We start from the raw sequence: 21001 nt of genomic DNA on the forward strand, positions 1-21001 counted from the left end.
ATCCGATTTTCTTTTCAACAGCAGACACATCCACAGCTGAGTGTCCTTTCGGCTTTGGCCCAGCTGCTTCATTCTTTCTGGCGCTACTTGGAAATTCCCTCTGCTCTTCCCCAGTAGTATATCGGACACCTTCTGACCTGAAGGGCTCATCTTCTGGCATCATATCTTTTATCCTTGTGATATGTTCCATGGGGTTTTCTTGGCAAGAATACTGGAGTGGGTTGCCATTTCCTTCTCCAGTGGACCAAATTTTGTCAGAACTCTCTGCCATGACCTGTCCATCTTGGGTGGCCATACACGTAGGGATGTCAGAGAATTCTGCCACGGATCTCGGGGAGGCCGAATGCCAGCGCATTCGGCCCCCTGAAATCTGTGGCAGAACAATCTGCCACACACCCCCACCACACCCCGGGATGAGACTTACCTGGGGCGGATCTTCCTTGTGGCGGCGGCTCCGCTGGTGGCTTCGCCGGCGGTTCAGCAGCGGCAGCTGCGGCAGCCAGTCTTCCGACCAGCTGCCGCCGCCACCATTTCCAGTTAAAAAAACTCCCCCCAAAACATGATAGGCTACGTAAAGATTTACGTAGCCTATCAGGGCTAAGTTTAAAAAAAAAAACATTATAGGCTACGTAAATGTTTACGTAGCCTATCACGGCTGACTTTAAAAAAAAAGCAACAACAACGTGCGCACGCAAATGGTTCCTTATTTTGGCACGTCTTAGTCTACGTCAAGATTTATGTAGACTAAGAGGGCGAAAATAAGGGGAACGCAAATAGTGTAGAGTCTGCTACGGTATTTACGTTCCCCTTATTTTCGCCATCTTAGTTTACGTAAATCTTGACGTAGACTAAGATGTGCCAAAATAAGGAATGCAAATGGCAGCGCCCATGGGTGCCGCCATGTGCGTATGTGCTTTTTTTTTTTTACTTAGCCCTGATAGGCTACGTAAACATTTATGTAGCCTGTCACGGCTGACTGCAGGGACGCAAATGGTGGTGGCTACGGCCGCCGCCATTTGAGGGCCCAGCTGGCCAGAAATTCCATTCTGTGTTTGGCTTACAACCAGCCAGAAGGAGCTATCCAAGATGCTGCACCCATTTGGGGGATAGGGTCCAGAACCTTGGACAGATCCTTGAGACATCTCTCTGGATGTAACTCAAACCCAGAATGGAATCTCCACCCCACCGAAATCGGATCCACCTTGGTAGGAGAGTGCTGTTGTGCTCTGTCCTGCTTGTGGGTTTCTGGTTGACAGCTGGTCTCCCCTGTGTGAACAGAATAGTGGACTAGATGGACCCTTGGCCTAATCCGGCTCTTCTGATGTTCAGATGTGAAGGGGCTCCATTTTGTCCTTTTCCTCAAGCAGAAACATTCTCCTAATTCCGATCAGTTCTAGACTGGTGAAGTTAAAAACCACATCCCCTCGAAAACATAGAAACACCTGAAATGCTATAGAGATTCTGTGGGGGCTGGTTTGCCTTCCCTGTCCCCCCAATTTCCCAGCATAAGCATGTGTGTGTCTACTCACATACTCAGGAGCCAGTGTGGTGCAGAGGCTAGAGTGATGGACTGGGAGTCGGGAGATCCGGGTTCTGGTCCCCACTCGGCCATGGAAGCTCACTGGGTGACTTGGGGCCAGTCACAGCCTCTCAGCCCAACCTACCTCACAGGGTTGTTGTTGTGAGGATAAAATGGAGGAAGAGGATTATGGGTTAAGGGTTCCTTAAGGAGGAACAAAAGGTGGAATATAAATGTAATAAATAAAAAATAATAATAATACAGGCTCTGCATTCAGTTGCACCTGAGAATTTCATTGAAGATGTTGATCAATGTGCCGCCTTGGGTTCCTTGGAGGAAAAAAGGCAGGATATAAATGCAATAATAAATAAATGTTATAAACGTTCTATAGGATTATAGGAGGTCATGCTGGGGATGGAGGGGGAAGCTGCCTGATGGCAGTTGTGTTCAGACCACCCCCAAGAAAGAGCCACCCTGCCTGCACTCTGTGTCTTGTCGTTGTCGCAAGGTTGAAAAGCAAAGTGTTTTCTTCTTCTTCTTTTGGTTGAAACTATGACAGGGAAGCATATTTATCCAGCCATATGTCATCTTACTGAAATAAATGTTGCATAACTGTTCATGGTACTCCTAATTCACCTTCCAAAGGCACAACGGGGGAAAATAAGGAGAGTGAATAGCCAGGAATAGCCAGAGATACCAGGAAATATGGGTGGTCTCCAGGAAACAGGACCACTCTGAATGCAGACCGGCAAACATTACATTTTATTAACACATCTATACTTACTTATGAAATCTGGTGAATGGTGGCTTGCAGAAGACGTATGGTTCTTGTTCACGTATGTATCGTACAGATAGGACTCTGCTCACAGCTGATCTGCTGGTGGCCAGTGATAATGGATTGATCCATTTTAATCTCTGATCAGGTTCAAGGGGCCCTTTGCCTTCTGCATCCCACAGGCTGCTCCGGGCAGAAACAGCAGCAGAAGCAGTGATTTCATTGCTGGTCAGACAGCTTGCTCTATCTCCCTTCTGACTGCTCCTCTGAACCGAGAGCCAGGTAACCAGAAGAAGGCCAAAGGATAAGTTACCACACACCCACGTCTGCAAGGCTAGTGCTGCGGGATCTTTATAAACACCGATGGTGTCCAGCTCTGGCTTCATACCCTATGGGGAATTTGACTGAACCTCACGCAGACAGAGCCACCTTAGCAGCCTGCCCTAAAGCCCAAGCTCTCAGTGGTACTGAGATATTTGTGACACCAAAAGTTGCAGGCAAGAAGTTAACCCATGTTTTCTTTGATTCTGAGGCTTATCTGAATGGTCTCAATTGCGGTCTCCAGAAGGATCTCTTGAGCTTTGGCAAGAATACGAATAAATGTATTTATTTTTTATTTTATTTATTAAATGTATAAATCACCCATCTGGCTGGTCACCCAGCCACTCTGGGCAATGTATAAGCATATAATAAAACAGTTTAAAACAATAAAATTCTACAATAAAAACATTTTCTAAAATACCCTAACCCACCCCAAATGCCTGCCTGAACAATCATGTTTTTAATGCACTGCGGAAGCTCATTAAAGATGGGGCATGGCGGAGTTCCCTAGGGAGGGAGTTCCACAGAGTGGGGGCCACCAGAGAAAAGGCCCTCTCCCTCATCCCCACCAGTCTAGCTGTCCTGGCTGATGGGACAGAAAGAAGGCCACCCAAGGCTGATCTTGTTAAGCGGCCTGTCTGGTGTTGCTGGAGGTGCTCCTTGAGATAGGCTGGGCCGGAACCATATGGGGTTTTAAAGGTCAAAACCAGGCATTTGGGATGGGCTAGGGTAATTTTAGAAATGTGATGTTGTTAACGTTGAATTTTATTGTGTAAACTGTTTTTATTGTTGTACATCGCCCAGAGTGGCTGGGTGACTGGCCAGATGGGTGATTAATAAACTTAACAAATAAAAATAAAAAATAAATAAATGGGTGTTCGTATGCTGTACTGATCTGGAGTCCTGACCCTGTCAGTTTCAGTCATCAGAGTTTTTTGGTTATCAAGATGAACCAAGCCACATGTGCAAAAGATGAGTTTCCAGATAGAAAATGGATGCAGAATGAATATGTACAAAAAAGGTCCACACCTCCCTTCAGGTGACAATGCAGTTGCCACACCCTGAAATGTATTTCTGGGTCCCAGGAGCACAAGATTCTCTAGGCCATTAGCTTGCCTTTTCCTCCTTAGATCACGACCAAAGGAGCCAGCAAGCTGGATCTTACAAGCGTCTCTGTGAGATGCCTCTTTCTAGCCCATGACCAATGCCTCTCCCCCTCTCTCTCACACCAACAGGCTGACACACACACAAGAGAAGGGGGGCTCCTCCCTTCCCCCCAAAGGCGCTTGAAACGTTTTGCCTGGGGCACTGCTTGCCTTTGGGGTGGGGGAATCTTCCCACTCGTCTGGGAGACTCAAGGTCATTCACCGTGATCTCTTCCTTCAGGATGACATAACTGAGCTGGCATAAGCAGCTTCCAGGCAGCCTGTGAATTGCCAGGCTGTGTTCAAGGCCTGCTTTCTTAACCATAAAGTGCGGGTATTTTTTCCAGCACATGGAACAGGGGCACCATGACCTCCCCGTGAAATTCTCCTATATCTGAAGAAACCGCTGTGTCTGGGCCGCTGTGGGCATTTGTTTTCAGTCGTTGGGGATGCGGTCAGTCCAACGAAGGCATTGAGGATGGGCTGCAGGGCGTGCTGCACTGCACCCAGGAGATCCTGAGTGGGGTTCCTCTTGACAAGGAAGGAAGAACAGGTGGGACTAGGATTCCTTGCACTGAAGCAACCTAAGCAGATTTCACAGGCGTGAGAACAGGAATGCTTGAGCACATTTCTCAACTGGAGAGAGAAGAGGGTAACTGCTGCCCTGCCATGAAAGGAGACAGATCTGATCCCCCACCCCACCAAGCTCAGAATCAGCATCCTCTGATGATTCAGAGCACCCCATGGAGTTCAGTGAGGCTTCCTTCTGAGTAAGTGTGGCAAGAGTTGCAGACTTACAGGATGATCTTATGTCTACTCAGAAGTAAGTTGTAGCTTTCCTGGGGGCTGCAAAGAAACAGTATACCACAAGTGGAAGGATGAAAACCAGACTCCCCCCCCCCACTCCTCTTTCACACAAGCCAGGGAGGGAGCTGCTCCTTTGATTCAAACAATACATCTGCTGTGGAAAGGAACCCATCCTAGTCCTGCAAAGAAACCAAAAGTAAAGAGCCCTGGTAAGATTATGCATGGGGTTTTTTTGCTAATGTAGAGACACCCATAGCTTGGAGAAATATGTGCTATTTTCAAGACAAAGATGTCGCATCTCTTCATTTCCTAAGTGACCATGGTCTAGAAATTTTGGTCACAGCACTGGCCAGAGGGGACATGACCCTGGACTTAATATTCAGTGGTACTACCCGGTTGTTGTTCAGTCGTTCAGTCGTGTCCGACTCTTCGTGACCCCATGGACCATAGCACGCCAGGCCTTCCTGTCCTGCGCTCTCTCCCGGAGCGTGCTCAAGTTCATATTCATTGCATCCGTGATGCTATCTAGCCATCTCATCCTCTGCCGTCCCCTTCTCCTTTTGCCTTCAGTCTTTCCCAGCATCAGGGTCTTTTCCAGAGAGTTTTCTCGTCGCATTAGGTGGCCAAAATATTGGAGCTTCAGCTTCAGTATCTGTCCTTCCAATGAGCACTCAGGGTTGATTTCCTTTAGGATGGACTGATTTGACCTCCTTGCAGTCCAGGGGACTCGTAAGAGTCTTCTCCAGCACCACAGTTCGAAAGCATCAATTCTTCGGCGCTCAGCCTTCCTTATAGTCCAGCTCTCACAGCCATACATTACTACTGGGAAAACCATAGCTTTGATTAGACGGACCTTTGTCGGCAAGGTGATGTCTCTGCTCCTTACTGTGCTGTCTAGGTGTGCCATAGCTTTCCTCCCAAGGAGCAAGCGTCTTTTAATTTCAGGGCTACAGTCACCGTCTGCGGTGATCTTGGAGCCCAAGAAAGTAAAATCTGTCACTGCTTCCATTTCTTCCCCTTCTATATGCCAGGAAGTGATGGGGCCAGATGCCATGATCTTAGTTTTTTTAATGTTGAGTTTCAAACCAGCTTTTGCACTCTCCTCTTTCACCCTCAACAAGAGGCTCTTGAGATCCTCTTCGCTTTCTCCTTCGCTTTCTACCCAGTACCTCATTTGATAAATGAAGTCAAATATATTTGACTTTAAAAAAAACCCCAAACTGTTCGAAAATGAGGGAAAGAGTAAAAACAAGAAGTTAAATGGGTGGTGGGGTCAAGAGGGTTAGGTCCCTCCAAAGTTTACTCAAAACCACAATAAGAGAAGCTCAGCTACAGTGTATACCACAGATAAAATCTAGTCGAACCACATCCAAAGCATGGCTGAGCAGTGTCGAGGAAGGTCTTGGAGAAAAGAAGACTTCCTGAAGAAACTGGAACTCTTGCCTAAGGCTGTCTTTACATGAGGCATTTATAGTGCATTTGTGGTTGGTCACTCAAGGACGTTCTTGGATCATTTCCATGACACAGTCAACCTCCAGGGCACATTCAGCTGCACTTGATTTTTATCCCACTGAAGAAATCTGCTGAGATAATCCACTCTTTAAATGTAAATCCACGTTAATGGCTGTGTTTAAATGTGTGGCTACACAATAACCACAGCCTGGGAAGAAGAAGCCATTGCGAAGAACAGGAGAATCACACCTATTCTCCCTCCTCCCCTCCTCCAGCACATCGGCCTGTTGACCTGGCCTGGGAGGAGCGTTTTCTTGGCTGTGCTAGGAAAGGCTCAAAGTGAGTGCAGAGCTGGCCGGGGGAGGAAGAAGAAAATGGTGTGTGAACTGAACTGTGGTGTATCCAGGCTCCCTAACAATGGCTAAGCCTCCATTCGGTCTCCCCATCATCAGAACACCCCCGCCTCTCACACTGACACTGACTTGAAGTGGCCATACTGGAGCATGCAAAACTTCAAAGAGAGAGTAGAACAAGAGACCCCTGAGTTACAATTAACAGAGAACTTCAACTCTATCTCTTGTGGCTTGAACTGGGACAGAGGATTTTATCACACTAAAAAAAATAACAATACAATCCTATGGTCACTGGGAGAGGATCCCGGTGACCACAGAACAGAGTGGATTCCCACTTCTGAGGCCATAGGCACTGCTACGCCCTGAGCACAGTCGAGGCCATAACATCTTTCTAACTCTTTTTAATCAGCCAAGTGAAGACCTTGGGATTCCCTCATTCTGATGCAGGTTACTATAAGCCTTTGTCCTCTTTTCCTTCTTCTTGCCACCTTAATAATTTTTTATTATTATTATTATTATTATTATTATTATTATTACCACCAAAGTTTCTATGCTGTTTTCCAGTGAAATATCAAAGCATTTAACATATAACCCTAAAATTATAACAGTAAAAATACAATAAAATTTTACATTTCTTATTTGTTTCATTTATTTCTATACTGCCCAATAGCCGAAGCTCTCTGGGCGGTTCACAAAATTAGAACCACAAAGCGCAGCATAAAAAATATAAAATATCAAAGCTTGAGACTAGGGCTGTGCATGGTCCCCCACTAATTCACTTTGGATGCCACTTCAGACCCTCCTAATCAGCACCCCTTTTACTCTGACCCATTCAGGCACCCCCCCCCCACTTCAACTCGGTTCCCGTTCCAAAGTGAGACTTGGATATCCAGACCACTAGGTTTGGCCTTTTCCCATTGACTTGCATGGGAAGCACAAATAGCTGCAACATCTTCTGTTTTTACAGCAAATACCTGGAACTTGGTGGCCTCTTTGCCAACAGGGAGGGGAACCCACCTGCCAAATTGCAGACACTTTGGCCCAGTACTCTTTGTGGTAGATGCAGCTGAACTGTGAGTTTTCCATCATTTTCCTGCTTCAGTCCGTGGAGGCAGATGTGCTCTGTGACTGGATGGTGGTTTGCGGAGTCTCCCCTTTAAAGATCATGTGAAAGCTTGAGGATCCCTTTTTGTTTTCATAGATTTTTGTTTTCCTGTCTTGCAACACAATGAAAGAAATCAGCCTCCATTTTAGCCCTCCAGATCTCTATGACAAACGGGCCCTGTGCCTTGTTAATGGTGCCTTGTACCATTTTGCTCCAGTTATTCAATCTTCCCCCTCCTCCCATCACTTTCACTGATTGGAGATTGCTTGGTTATGTTCAGGCCTGATTTGGCATTCACCAAAGCTCCCTCCTTCCTCCTCCTCCTCCTCCTCAACCCTGTGCGGAACATTCTGAAGGTGATACTTTTGATGCCAGGTTGTCTGGGTTGCTCAGAATGAATCACCGAGTCGGACAAGGCACTTCATCTACAAGCTGCTTCGCTCCAGGGTGCTTCGTTGCTATTCTGCTCTGCCTTGTACCACACGGAGGCACCTCCAAAACAGGTTGCTTTGACTTCTTATGTGGGCTTCGGACCCAAGTGGCTCACAGCCCTACTTAAAACCACAACAGAACAGTACAACCAGAATAAAACCTAGCAGCAACGCAGACATTTAAAATACAGATTTAAAACACCAGAGGTAAAAGACCAGGAAACTAGAATACTAAAATAGTGGGAGAATAACAAAGTCTTCACCTGGTGCCAGAAGGAGTACAGTAAAGGAGCCAGGTTAACCTCTCTAGGGAGATCATTCCACCGACGGGTGCCACAGCAGAAAAGGCCCTCCTCCTGGAAGACAACTGCCCCACTTCTTTTGGTAGGGGCTTCCCGAGAAGGACCCCTGAGGATGATCTTAGGGTCTGGGTAGGCACATATGGGAACACATTTGGAACACAAATTTGGAACACTCAACAATGGCCGCAAGACTGGAAAAGGTCAGTTTACATTCCAATTCCAAAGAAGGGCAACGCCAAAGAGTGTTCAAACTACCGCACAATTGTGCTCATTTCACATGCCAGCAAGGTGATGCTCAAAATCCTACAAGCTAGGCTTCAGCAGTATGCGAACCGAGAACTACCGGAAGTACAAGCTGGGTTTCGAAGAGGCAGAGGAACTAGAGATCAAATCGCCAACATTCGCTGCATCATGGAGAAAGCAAGAGAATTCCAGAAAAACGTCTATTTCTGCTTCATTGACTACGCTAAAGCCTTGGATTGTTTGGATCACAACAAACCGTGGCAAATACTTAAAGTGATGGGAGTACCAGACCACCTTACCTGTCTCCTGAGAAACCTGTACGAGGGTCAAGAAGCAACAGTCAGAACCAGACATGGAACAACCGAGTGGTTCAAAATTGGGAAAGGAGTACGACAAGGCTGCATATTGTCACCCTGCTTATTTAACTTATATGCAGAGTACATCATGAGAAACGCCGGGTTGGATGAATCAGAGGTCAGAATTAAGATTGCTGGGAGAATGATCAACAACCTCCGATATGCAGATGATACCACCCTAATGGCAGAAAGCGAAGAGGATCTAAAGAGCCTCTTTTTGAGGGTGAAAGAGGAGAGTGCAAAAGCTGGTTTGAAACTCAACATTAAAAAAACTCAGATCATGGCATCTGGCCCCATCACTTCCTGGCATATAGAAGGGGAAGAAATGGAAGCAGTGACAGATTTTACTTTCTTGGGCTCCAAGATCACCGCAGACGGTGACTGTAGCCATAAAATTAAAAGACGCTTGCTCCTTGGGAGGAAATCTATGGCACACCTAGACAGCACAGTAAGGAGCAGAGACATCACCTTGCCGACAAAGGTCCGTCTAATCAAAGCTATGGTTTTCCCAGTAGTAATGTATGGCTGTGAGAGCTGGACTATAAGGAAGGCTGAGCACCGAAGAATTGATGCTTTCGAACTGTGGTGCTGGAGAAGACTCTTACGAGTCCCCTGGACTGCAAGGAGGTCAAATCAGTCCATCCTAAAGGAAATCAACCCTGAGTGCTCATTGGAAGGACAGATACTGAAGCTGAAGCTCCAATATTTTGGCCACCTAATGCGACGAGAAAACTCTCTGGAAAAGACCCTGATGCTGGGAAAGACTGAAGGCAAAAGGAGAAGGGGACGGCAGAGGATGAGATGGCTAGATAGCATCACCCATGCAATGAATATGAACTTGAGCACACTCCGGGAGAGAGCGCAGGACAGGAAGGCCTGGCGTGCTATATGGTCCATGGGGTCACGAAGAGTCAGACACGACTGAACGACTGAACAACAACAACAACAAGGCACATATGGGAGGACGTGATCCTTCAGATAAACTGGTCCGAAGCCACTGAGGGTTTTGAATGTTAATACGAGCACTTTGTATTAGGGGTGTACGAAACCCCGCTTACCTGGCTCCGCTGGGTTCCGCAGGGCTCCGCAGGTGGGGGGAGGCACTCCATCCCTCCCCCCGGAATCCTCACCGAGGGGGTAGGCACTCTGTGCCTCCCCCCAGAATCCTGGCCAGCTGGCTCCATTCCGTGGTCATCCGGCCGCTGGGCAGCCCTACAGGGATGCAAATGGCAGCTGTCATAGCAGCCATCATTTGCGTCCCTGCAGTGAGCTGTGATAGGCTACGTAAATATTTATGTAGCCTATCATGGCCTCCGCAGGGACACAAATGGCATTCCTGCATTAGCCGTGATAGGCTACGTAAGTATTTACGTAGCCTATCATGGCTGAAGGAGGAGGAAGCGAATGTCGGCCACAAGACGGACGCCATTCGCACAGCAGCGTGGACGGGAGCAGGTAAGTGCTCCGTTTCGCATGCCTATCATGGGGTGGGGGCGGCAGGCACTCTGTCCCGCACCCCTTTCGTGGGTGGGGGCAGGGGCTTTGTTCCACCACGGTTTTCTGGGGGCCGAATGCACTGGTATACACCCTCACTAAGATCCCTCATGGAATTCTCTGACATCCCTACTTTGTATCAGGCCCAGAAATGGACTGGCAGCCAGTGCAGCTGGAAATGTACAGGTGTAATGTGATCTCGTTGGCCAGTCCCTGTTAACATTCTTGCTGCCCTATTCTGAAATACCTGAAGTTTCTGGAGCATTTTCAAAGGCAGACCCATGTATAATGCTTTGTAGTAATCCAGAGAAGAGGTTATCAGAGCATGGATAACTGTAGCTAGGCTATCTCTGTCCAGATAACAGCATAGTTGGTATATCAGCCTAAGAGGACAAAAGGTGCTCTGTGCCACTGAGTTCACCTGTGCCTCGAGTGACAGTTCAGGATCCAAGAGCACCCCCAAACAATGAACCTGATCCTTTAGCGGGAGTGCAACCCCCTCCAGAACAGGTTGAACATCACCTAGCTGGGCAGATGAACCACCCACTCACAGATCCTCCATCTCGTGTTGATTGAGTAACAGTTTCTTGGCCACAATCCAGTCCATTACCGTGCGCAGGCACTGATTGTCAATGGTTAAATATCAAGGGTCAAAAAAAACCTCTAACAATATTGTCGACTGCACCAAAGGATGACAACATTTTTGTGAAAATGGAGCAGATTTCAAACTGTGGCCTTTGTGAGAAGAATTTGCAGCTGTGGCGTGGCTGCTGGTGGTGAGAGACTATTTCTAAAAAGACACAGAATTCTGGTAAATCCGTGTCTGGTCAGACAAGGAAGGCTTCCTGAGATAAGACGTTTTCATGAGGAGTCAGAAACAGCATAATGTTGGTGCCTGCCTGGCCTCCAGAGGCAGGCAGTGCCATAGAAAGGAGGCAACCACACTGAAGGCTCTTCTCCTGGTGGACTCCGCTCAGGCCAGAGGTCCATGTGGAACCACCAGGAGCTTGCCCTCTGATGACCTCATTGACCAGGCTGGTTGGTAAGGGAGAAGGTGCTCTCTCAGGTATCCTGCTCCCAAGCTGTTGAGGGCTTTGTACACTAGTACCAAGACCTTATACCTGGCCTGGTAGCAAACAGGCAGTCAGTGCAGCTACCTCAGCAAAGGCACTGCATACTGAATGGGGGAGGCAGCTCCCAGCTCAGCCAAGCTGCTGTGTTTTGCCTTAGCTCCAGCTTCCAGAGCAGCCTTAAGGGCAGGCCCACATAGAGATCATATTGGAGTAATCCAGGTTTGAGGTTACTAATGCCTGCACCACCATGGCCATCTATCCCTGTCCAGAAACATGGCACTAAGTGCCTTGATCCAAAACAGAAAGCCTGTTTACTCAGAAGTAAATCCCAGCAGGTTCAATGGGGCTTACTCTCAAATAAACATGCCAGGTTCCTCTCTTCAGACCTTTCTTTCCATCTGACATTTTGAGTTGTATCTGAATGGCCAGAGAAAAAAGACCCCACCTTTTCCAGGCACACAAGCTAAAGGTGTCTCTCTGTGTCCTGCAGCGCTGAAACAGGGGGACAGACGGCTGTGACGAGGGTGTGGAAATCACCGTTTAGAGAGTTAAGCACTCCATGATCTTTCAGCCTGTGTGTACAATGGATTTCTAACATAAAATCCCTGATTTCATCGGGGGGGGGGGGGGAGAGATCATAAGGAGCGTAACTACCTAAATGTAATTTCTTTCTGATTAGCTTTGTTGTCACTCCCTTTGCACCACATAGGTTAAGGGCTGACTCCCACAACTCTTAGCAATCTTGTCACATCGGTATATACTGTGAGAAGGTTGAAGCCCAGAGGAATTCCAGTGCCTGCTGTGAGTTTCAAAGTATCTGCTGCCATCCAGGAAGGGAGGTCCTTTGCATCCCCCTTACTCTGGAACAAGGGAAATATATCTACTTGGACTTCTGTTTCTCTCCCTCCTTCAGGCCCTTTCACTTGGCGGGGGCACAGCTAATTACATTGCAGCTAAATTGGTTGCGCTCACTAAAACATTTCCCGCAGTCAAAGCTTTGATATGAATGTATCTCTTCCATGAACCACACTCCTGGTCCTAAGAATTGTCCTTGTTCCAGATCTAAAGGGCTTGATCCATTTTCATTTATTTGTTCCTTACATTTATTTCTTACATTTATTACACGGTCTCATTGCTACTTTCTCAAAACTCTTCCCCTGTTCTCAATTTTTCTGCTCACGTAATCTAATCTGCCCACCATTACATGTTTTCTTTCCGTTTTCACAGTGGGAGAGGGCCGCTTCCTTCATGGCATGTTTGTGGGCTTCCCATTTGTCCCGGTAAGAAATGGGATACTGCACAAGGCTTTTGGACTGAACAAGCAGGGTTCTGCTTATGTTCTTCTACTATACTTCTACTCTTAGTCTCAAGGCACCCTTCCTCAAATCTCTTCGCTTGTCCTCGTTTTTCTTGGTCATTGAGTCTCCTGGGACCAATTGTGATGAAATATGCAATGTAACTTGTATTGTTAATAAGACTTTATCTATTATTTTTTTTATTTATAGATTGCTTTAAGAAAGAAGAAGAGCGGGGAGAAGAAGAAGAAGAAGGAGAAGGAGAAGGAGAAGGAGAAGGAGAAGGAGAAGAAGAAGAAGAAAGAGGAGGAGGAGGAGGAGGAGGAGAAGAAGAAGAAGAAGAAGAAGAAGAAGAAGAAGAAGAAGAAGAAGAAGAAGAAGAAACATATATACAGCACCCTTCACTCCTCTGCACAACCAACCTGCAATGAAAAAGCAGACACCGTGGCTTCTTTGGCTAGATAGCAACCTGAAAGGAGGATTGGACAAGTGTGTCTTCTTTATCCAATGAATAAAAAAGCTTGTCTGGATAATCTCAAGGGGAGAAAAGATACTGCAAGTGTGCTATCAACATTTATATTTGTCCACTAAACACAATTCAGGTAATAGATGCTCCCCAGCGATCTACGACATTTTGATGGCCTACAATGTAATACAATGGAAATATGGAGTCATGGTGAGTCTGCGGAGCCACCGGCTGGGTCCATCTGCAGCGGGACTGCCATCCGCTGCCAGGCTGCTGCAGCCGCCATTTGCGTTGCTGCCCATGGCCGTGATTTAGGTCCATCCCGGGGGGATTTCGGGGGGGGGAGTGGGGGTTAGTCTGTTCCGCCATGGACTCTGGGGAGGCAGATTCTAAAGAATCCAGCATCGCTGGAGTCTGTGGCAGATTTCTCCACCATCCCTAGTTGGGGGGTGCTGGGTAAAACAAGGGTACATAAAATAAAAAAAGGGATCCTCCTAATTTCATATGATTTTTAAAGGGGAGACCCACAAAACCAGTATCCAGTCTCAGAACTTATCTCCCTCCACTGATTGAAGAAAAAAACATGCTTCTGCCTACAAATTACAATCCTGCATTTAAAATGGGGTTTCCTGCTTCCGTTTTAAATGCAGGATCACACCTGACTGCCTTCACACAACCTCCTTTACCAACCGCCCTTCCCCCCTTCTCTCTGTAGCTTAATTTCTATTGTAGCTAGGGATGGGGGTGAATTTCTCCCCGAAACTTCGGGGGGCCGAGTGCCAACGCATTCGGTCCTCCGAAGTTTCGGGGAGAAATTCTCCGCCACTCCCCCGCCACCCCCCGCCACCCCCCCGGGATGGGACTTACCTTTCACGAATGTCGCTCCTGGCGGCGGGTCCCAGCGGCGGTTCGGCAGGTCTTCGTCAGGGGCGGGGGCGGCAGCCAGTCTTTCGACCGGCTGCCACCGCCGCCATTACAAGAAAAGTTAAAAAAAACACGCCCCTGTGATAGGCTACGTAACGATTAACGTAGCCTATCATGGCTAGATTTGCAAAGTCAGCTGTGATAGGCTACGTTAATCGTCACGTAGCCTATCACGGGTGACTTTGGGGGAAAAAAAAGCATGTATGCTAATGGCGTACCTTATTTGGTACCGCGTTCCTTATTTGGTCCCTGTAGTCTATGTAAAGATTTACGTAGACTACGGCGAAAATAAGGTCAACGCTAATTGCCGCCATTTGGGTATGCGCTTTTTTTTTTTTTAAGTCACCCGTGATAGGCTACATGATGGGACTTACCTCCCTCGAATGTCCCTCTTGGCGGCAGGGACCGTTGCGGCGTTTCGGTGGGGGCGGGGGTGGCAGCCGGTCTTCCAACCAGCTGCTACTGCCACCATTACAAAATAAAGTAACAAAAAAAAAAAACACGTGATAGGCTACATAACGATTTACGTAACCTATTACGGCTAGATTTCCAAAGTCAGCCGTGATAGGCTACATAAATCGTTATGTAGCCTATCACGGGTGACTTTGGGGGAAAAAAAAAAGCGCATATGCAAATGGCGTATTTTTTTCCTTTGGGGGGGGAAATAAAAGCGCATACGCAAATGGCGGCGCCCATGGGCGCTGCCATTTGCGTTCCTTATTTGGGCCTGGGAAGTCTACGTAAACATTTACGTAGACTAGGAATGTACGAAAGGAACTTACCTTGTCCAGCAGCTTGCTTCGCAGTGGGGGGGAGGCGCTTCGCTTCTCCCCCCAAAATTCAGGCCGGGGGGGGAGGCGCCCCGCCTCACCGGCCAAAATTCAGGCCGGAGGGGGAGGTGCCCCACCCTGCCCTGCCAAAATTCAGGCCAGGGAGAAGCACCCCGTCTCCCCGGCCGCAAAATACAAAAGTAAACAAAACAAAAAAAAAAACGTGATAGGCTACGTAACAATTTACGCAGCCTATCACGGCTAGATTTCCAAAGTCAGCCATGATAGGCTACGTAAATCGTTACGTAGCCTATCACGGTTGACTTTGAAAAAAAAAAAGCGTGTACACAAAGGAATTTGCGTTCCTTAGTTTGGCACGTCTAGTCTACATAAAGATTTACGTAGACTACGGCGAAAATAAGGACAACGCAAATAGCGTTGCCCTTATTTTCACCGTAGTCTACGGAAATCTTTACGTAGACTACCGGGACCATATAAGGAACGCAAATTTCCGTATGCGCTTTTATTTTTTTTCCAAAGTCACCCATGATAGGCTACGTAATGATTTATGTAGCCTATCACGGCTGACTTTGGAAATCTAGCCATGATAGGCTACGTTAATCGTTACGTAGACTATCATGTTTTTTGTTTTGTTTTTTAACCTTACTTTGTAATGGCGGTGGAAGACCGGCTGCCACGCCCTCCCCTGACGAAAAGCCGACGAACCGCTGCCGGGACCCGCTGCCGGGAGGGACATTCGCCAAAGGTAAGTCCCAATCCCATCCCGGGGGGTGGGGCGGGGGGTGGCGGATAATTTCAGCACCGATTTCCGGCAGCCAAATGCATTGGCACTCGGCCCCTCAAGATTCAGGGAGAAATTCTCCACCATCCCTAACGTAGACTACGGCGAAAATAACGCTATTTGCGTTGCCCTTATTTTCTCCGTAGTCTACGTAAATCTTTACGTAGACTACCCAGGCCCAAATAAGGAACGCAAATGGCGGAATAAGGAACCGCCTTTTGCGTACGCGCTTTTTTTTTTTCCAAAGTCACCCGTGATAGGCTACGTAACGATTTACGTAGCCTATCACAGCTGACTTTGGAAATCTAGCCGTGATAGGCTACGTAAATTGTTACGTAGCCTATCACGTGTGTGTGGTTTTTTTTTTCACTTTTGTATTTCGCGGCCGGGGAGACGGGGCGCTTCTCCCCGGCCTGAATTTCGGACGGGCGAGGCAGGGCGGGGCGCCTCCCCCCCAGCCTGAACTTCAGGGGAAGAAATGAAGCGCCTCCCTCCCACCACGAAGCAAGCTGCGGGACCAGGTAAGTGACTTTTGTACATCCCTAGGTACTCTGAAACAACAGAGGATGTAGCTTCGGAGGAGGGGTGAGTGATTAGATGTGTCTCCCTTCACTGTAGGGAAGTATTTGACCCTCTTCTTCCTCCGATTGAGAAATGCAGGCATTTGTTTGTATTTGTCCCAGTGGCAGGCTAATAGCACCTGCCATTAGCGTATTGCCCTCCAGAGAGCCACTCCACATGAAATTGTCCAAAACTGGAGGTAAGTGATCCCATTCCGCTGCAGAATCTGGAGGTCAGATTCTCTGGAATCTGGCCTCATTTGAGTCCACAGCAGAATTCTCTGACATCCCTAAAATTAACCAGCTCTGCATCCATTCTAGAATACTTTCCTGCCACCACAGGAACTATGGTTTAGAACAAGATTCTGGCAGGAAAAGAATCTTTCCCCATTCTTAGCACTCAGGCTCATCTTTTGTTTTGATCATGAGATGCTCTTTTGTATTCAGATCAGGCCTCCATAAAATGATGTGGCATTTGGGAAGAAAGATGCAGCCCAGCAAGCCAGCACTGGAGGCCAAGATGGAGAAGACCTGCACAGCCACCATGTATTTCCCCTTGGTGCTCAGGTAGGTGGGCACAAACGACACCCAAACACTGCAGAAGACGAGCATGCTGAAAGTGATCAGTTTGGCTTCATTGAAAGCCCCAGGCAGCTTCCTGGCTAGGAAAGCCACCGTGAAGCAGATGGCAGCCAGGAAGCCCATGTAGCCAAGGACAGTGTAAAACATGGTGACAGATCCTTCGTTGCATTGCAAGATGATCTGTCCAGGCTGGGAGTGCATGTCAGAATCAGGGAAGGGTGGAGAAATCCCCAGCCAGATAATGCAGATGACAACTTGGACACCAGAACAAGAAAGGATAATGACATTGGCCAAACTCTTTCCCAGCCATCTTCTCACCCCAGTCCCTGGCTTAGTGGCAAGAAAGGCCAGCACCACAGTGATCGTTTTGGCCAACACAGAAGACACAGCAACTGAGAAGATGATGCTGAAAGTCGTTTGTCGGAGAAGGCACGTCACTTTCCTTGGCTGGCCAATGAATAGGAAAGAGGATGCAAAGGACATGAAGAGGGAGACAAGGAGAAGGTAGGAGAGGTCCCGGTTGTTGGCTTTGACTAGAGGAGTTTCAAAGTATTTAATGAAGATTCCCAACACGAATCCCGTGGTTAAGCACAAGAATAGAGCAAAGGAAGCCAGGGTGACCCCCAACGGTTCTTCATATGACAGGAAGGTTATAATCTTGGGGACACATTGATCTCGGTCCTGGCTAGACTGCTGATGCACTGGACACTTGTTGCAATGGTCTGCATCTGAGAAGAAGAGTGACTTCGTTTTCACTAACATCAATATACATCCACAACAGACATCAACAGTCTCTTTTCTATTTTATTATGTGGACGAAAGATGGCAAGATAGGAGACAGAATGTTTAGTAGGGATGAAGAGAGGCAAAAGCTCAGTGGGAGAGGACATCCCTTCTGGACTCTTTTGGTTAAGATGATGGGCTTTGCACATGCAAATGTGGACATTCCAATGTGATGTCACCAGTGAGTTCAGTGCAAACACAGCTTAGCGTAAGATGGGAATGATAGAAAAATATTCATGTATTACGTTTAAATGGTTGAATGTTGAAGTGCTAATTGATGGTTGTGTTGACCTTGAAAAACTGAGCTTCCTCAGCTTACCCTTCCCACCACTCCCCTTCCCTTCCTTGTCTTCAAAATTTCGTGTGCCAGCCTGATGACAGGACCTCTTTCTCCCCCGACCTCTTTTTATTGTTCTGAGCCTGTTGGGGAGAGAGTGATTTTGGGAAAGGTAGGATAAAAATGTAGTAAATGAATAACTTGACAAAAATATAAATAAATTGTACACTACCCTGGGAGTAGGTTCAATGGTGGTGTATTCCAACGTGTGTAAATAAGATAATATGAAATAAATATCCTATGTTATGCTCACAATAACCCTGTGAGGTAGGTTGCGCTGTGTGCCAGTGAATGGCCCAAGGTAGTAAGCCCCCGCTCTGAGGAAGGATTTGAACTCAGGCCTCACCATTTCAAATCTGACACTTGTCATCAGCCTGGCTAGTTCTGAGAGACCTCATGGGTCAGGCAGTTCCATGCCAGAAATAGCCATTTTCAGAAAACCTTACCTTACCCTCTGATGAACCCTATATTTAGATGTACCAGCTTGAGTGTCTGCAATATGGCACCCCTCTGAAGGTCCTGAATAGACACAGATCTTGGGGTTTATTTCCAAATTCACATTCCCATGTCGTTATGCCACACTTTTTTTCTTTACAATAACCCAACTAGTTGGACTTGGCTAGTTGCTTTGTAATACAGTTTCAGAATCATTAAGGTGGTGGAAGCATCCTCGAAATATCTTTCTGGTTGCCTGCCTAACTTCATAGATGGTGAGTCTATTTCCAGTGGCCCCCTGAAAGATCTGTCTTAGTGAAGAGGTTGGCTTTTAGTATTCTCACACTCTGTTAAGGAGGTGAAGCTTCACCCTAAGTCTGTGTCCTTTTGGAACCATGTGATTCAGGAGTCCAGAGATGCTCTGCAAGGATGTAGAGCTTTTCCACATGAGAACAGTTTTTATGACACTTCAATCCCTTCTCATGGTGATGACACACTAACAAAATCCAAGGCCTACTGTTATTTGCATGTGGGTCATCATAATTAGTTGAAGGACTAAATAAAAATAATCATATATACAAGGCATTTAGCAGGATGGGTCATGAAATCATGAAAACCAGACTCATTTTACAGGCTGGAATGGCTGAGCAAATGAGAATGCTTTATGCAAGCCTCCTTGGGGAGGCCAATCCAAGGACAGGGTGCCACGAGCAAAAAGCCCCCCTCTCTGAGGTGGAAACATACCTAATTTCAGATGGTAGGGAGAACTGGAAGAGAGCCTCCCTTTATAAATGTAATGTTTGGCAAGCTCCAAGATTGCCCCCATTTCCCAAGGGAGCACCCTTTCTTCTGAGGTCACCCACCTTCCTGTGTGGAGATTGACCCTTCTGCACATGGCGCACAGGCATAGCAGCAAGGTGGCTCTCCTTCCTGGACCTCCTTGGCATGCCCAGGGCGACAGCTCTCGACGCACCTGGAACGAGGCACTGTCTGGCAAGAAAGCGAAGGAGCATCAAGGAATAAGTGTTCATTGCTTTTCTGGATATAAACCCAGCAGCAAGTCTGGTCCCAGAGACCCCCGGCTCTTATTCTGAGGGAAGCACATTTGATGCAACTGTTCACTTCTGCTGCCTTTCCCCCTTACTGCCAGCAGCCTAACCTCAGTGGTTGCCTCAGTGAAAGCAGGGCCTGCTCAGATATTTTCAGAGTGCACTTGGAGAGAGGAGGCCTGTGGAAGGAATTGTTCTGTCTGGTACCTCCTGCCTATTCTGGGTAGGGGTTGAAATATGCCAGCACCTTGATTTGCACCCTGAAGCTGACTGGGAACCAGTGAATCTTTCTCTCTCTCTCTCTCTCATCTTTATCACAATAATCTGCTGACTAACCTTTTTCATAGGATCTTAGTGTATAAAAACTCTCTTGACAGTGAAGTCCATTAGCTGTTGAGGGTCTTAAGTTGAGTAATGGAAACTGGTGAAGAATAAAGGCGGAAGCTGGGGTAGGGAAAGAGAATTAGAATGGATCTGGGAATTACAACGGATCCAGGATGTGCCCCTGTGGATAGCGGAACTGCATCCTGTGCCGGTGCAAGGCTTGGGAGTGGTGAATCAGTTCATCTCTGGAGGGACTGAAATCTCTCTCACTCTCTGCAAAGTAGGGTATGTGTGTGTGGGGGGGGCTTCACTGCAGTCACTTCTTTCTCCTGCCTCAGAACATTCAATGCTCACACTGAGCTTCTCCTAAGCCAGCCAAGAAAAGTCTCCTCTCAGCCCTGGTCAATAGGAAGACATGCCAGAGGAGGGGAAGGGGGGGGAGGAATTGTAATTCTCCTACCCTTCTCCATGGCTTTTTCTTCTGGGGGTGGGGCGGTATCTCCACAAGCAACTGACTCTGAGCTGGCTACATTTGGAGGTTCTTAGGGATAATTGAAGTCGTGGCCATCCAGCAGTCAGCCTTGACTTTATCGCCCAAAAAACTGGATTTCTTGAGACTGCTTATAGTCTGATTCTCTCTGTGGTATAGTTGTTGTGTGTCCAAACCCCTGCATTTACATTGGGTATGCTAGCCAGGTGTGCTGGCCCTGGCCAGGGGAGTGCCTTTCACCATGACACCAGTTGAGGTGTTTCCTGTGATTCCTGTCCCTTGTTTCCCAGCACAAACATATCTGTGTCAACTCAGAAGTACCTCCCATTGTGGTCAATGAGGCTTGTTCCTGAAATGTGTACTCCCGACGTTACTGAGATTCCAATGAATTAAAATATCACTTTTAAGAGACTGAATGTCAAAGTTTCCAAGCTTTAGAGCTTCAGTGTATTGCCACAGGACAGAGGGAACACTGTGTTGCAATAATGGTTGCTGTTAAGTAATTAATATGGGGAGGGTGGAGAGAAAAGAAGAGTGATTTCTGTGAAGACATAGGAGGAAACCTCCCAGGCATTGTATTGCAGGAGAAAGGGGAGGGAGAGCCTGGAGGTGGGTCTATTATTATTGAACAGCCCCTGCTAGTCAGATGATGTTCACTCCAACCCCCACACCCACCTGGAACTTTGTTCTCTGAAGTGGCAGTGGGAATCTCTCTCCAACCCTTGCTCCAATGGGAAGATATTGGGATGTCCATGGAACAACCTGGACAAGGAGCTCAGGACCAGAATGTTTGAATGCCATCATGCCA

General features: G+C 47.4%; 2 protein-coding genes across 3 annotated transcripts; one reads left to right on the plus strand and one right to left on the minus strand.

Annotated features, from left to right (window-relative positions):
• Positions 1–10190: 10190 nt before the first annotated feature.
• LOC146356461 (uncharacterized) lies at positions 10191–18148 on the plus strand. Of its 2 annotated transcripts, none has more exons than XM_084832636.1 (4): positions 10191–10264; positions 12882–13273; positions 16641–16760; positions 17082–18148. In XM_084832636.1, the coding sequence occupies exons 1-2, from the start codon at positions 10214–10216 to the stop codon at positions 13134–13136; spliced, it is 306 nt and encodes a 101-aa protein (XP_084688762.1). In that variant the 5' UTR covers positions 10191–10213; the 3' UTR covers positions 13137–13273; positions 16641–16760; positions 17082–18148. The 2 variants fall into 2 exon arrangements, with proteins under 2 accessions (XP_084688762.1, XP_084688761.1); XM_084832635.1 differs by having other exon boundaries at positions 10192–10264; positions 12882–13347.
• Positions 16587–18142, minus strand: LOC146356462 (vomeronasal type-2 receptor 26-like). Its single transcript, XM_084830129.1, has one exon. The coding sequence runs from the start codon at positions 17535–17537 to the stop codon at positions 16587–16589; it is 951 nt and encodes a 316-aa protein (XP_084686255.1). The 5' UTR covers positions 17538–18142.
• Positions 18149–21001: the final 2853 nt, after the last annotated feature.

The sequence above is a fragment of the Heloderma suspectum genome, chromosome 2, assembly GCF_057233095.1.
Source record: "Heloderma suspectum isolate Gila_16-S chromosome 2, 16-S_ref, whole genome shotgun sequence".
NCBI lineage: Eukaryota > Metazoa > Chordata > Lepidosauria > Squamata > Helodermatidae > Heloderma > Heloderma suspectum.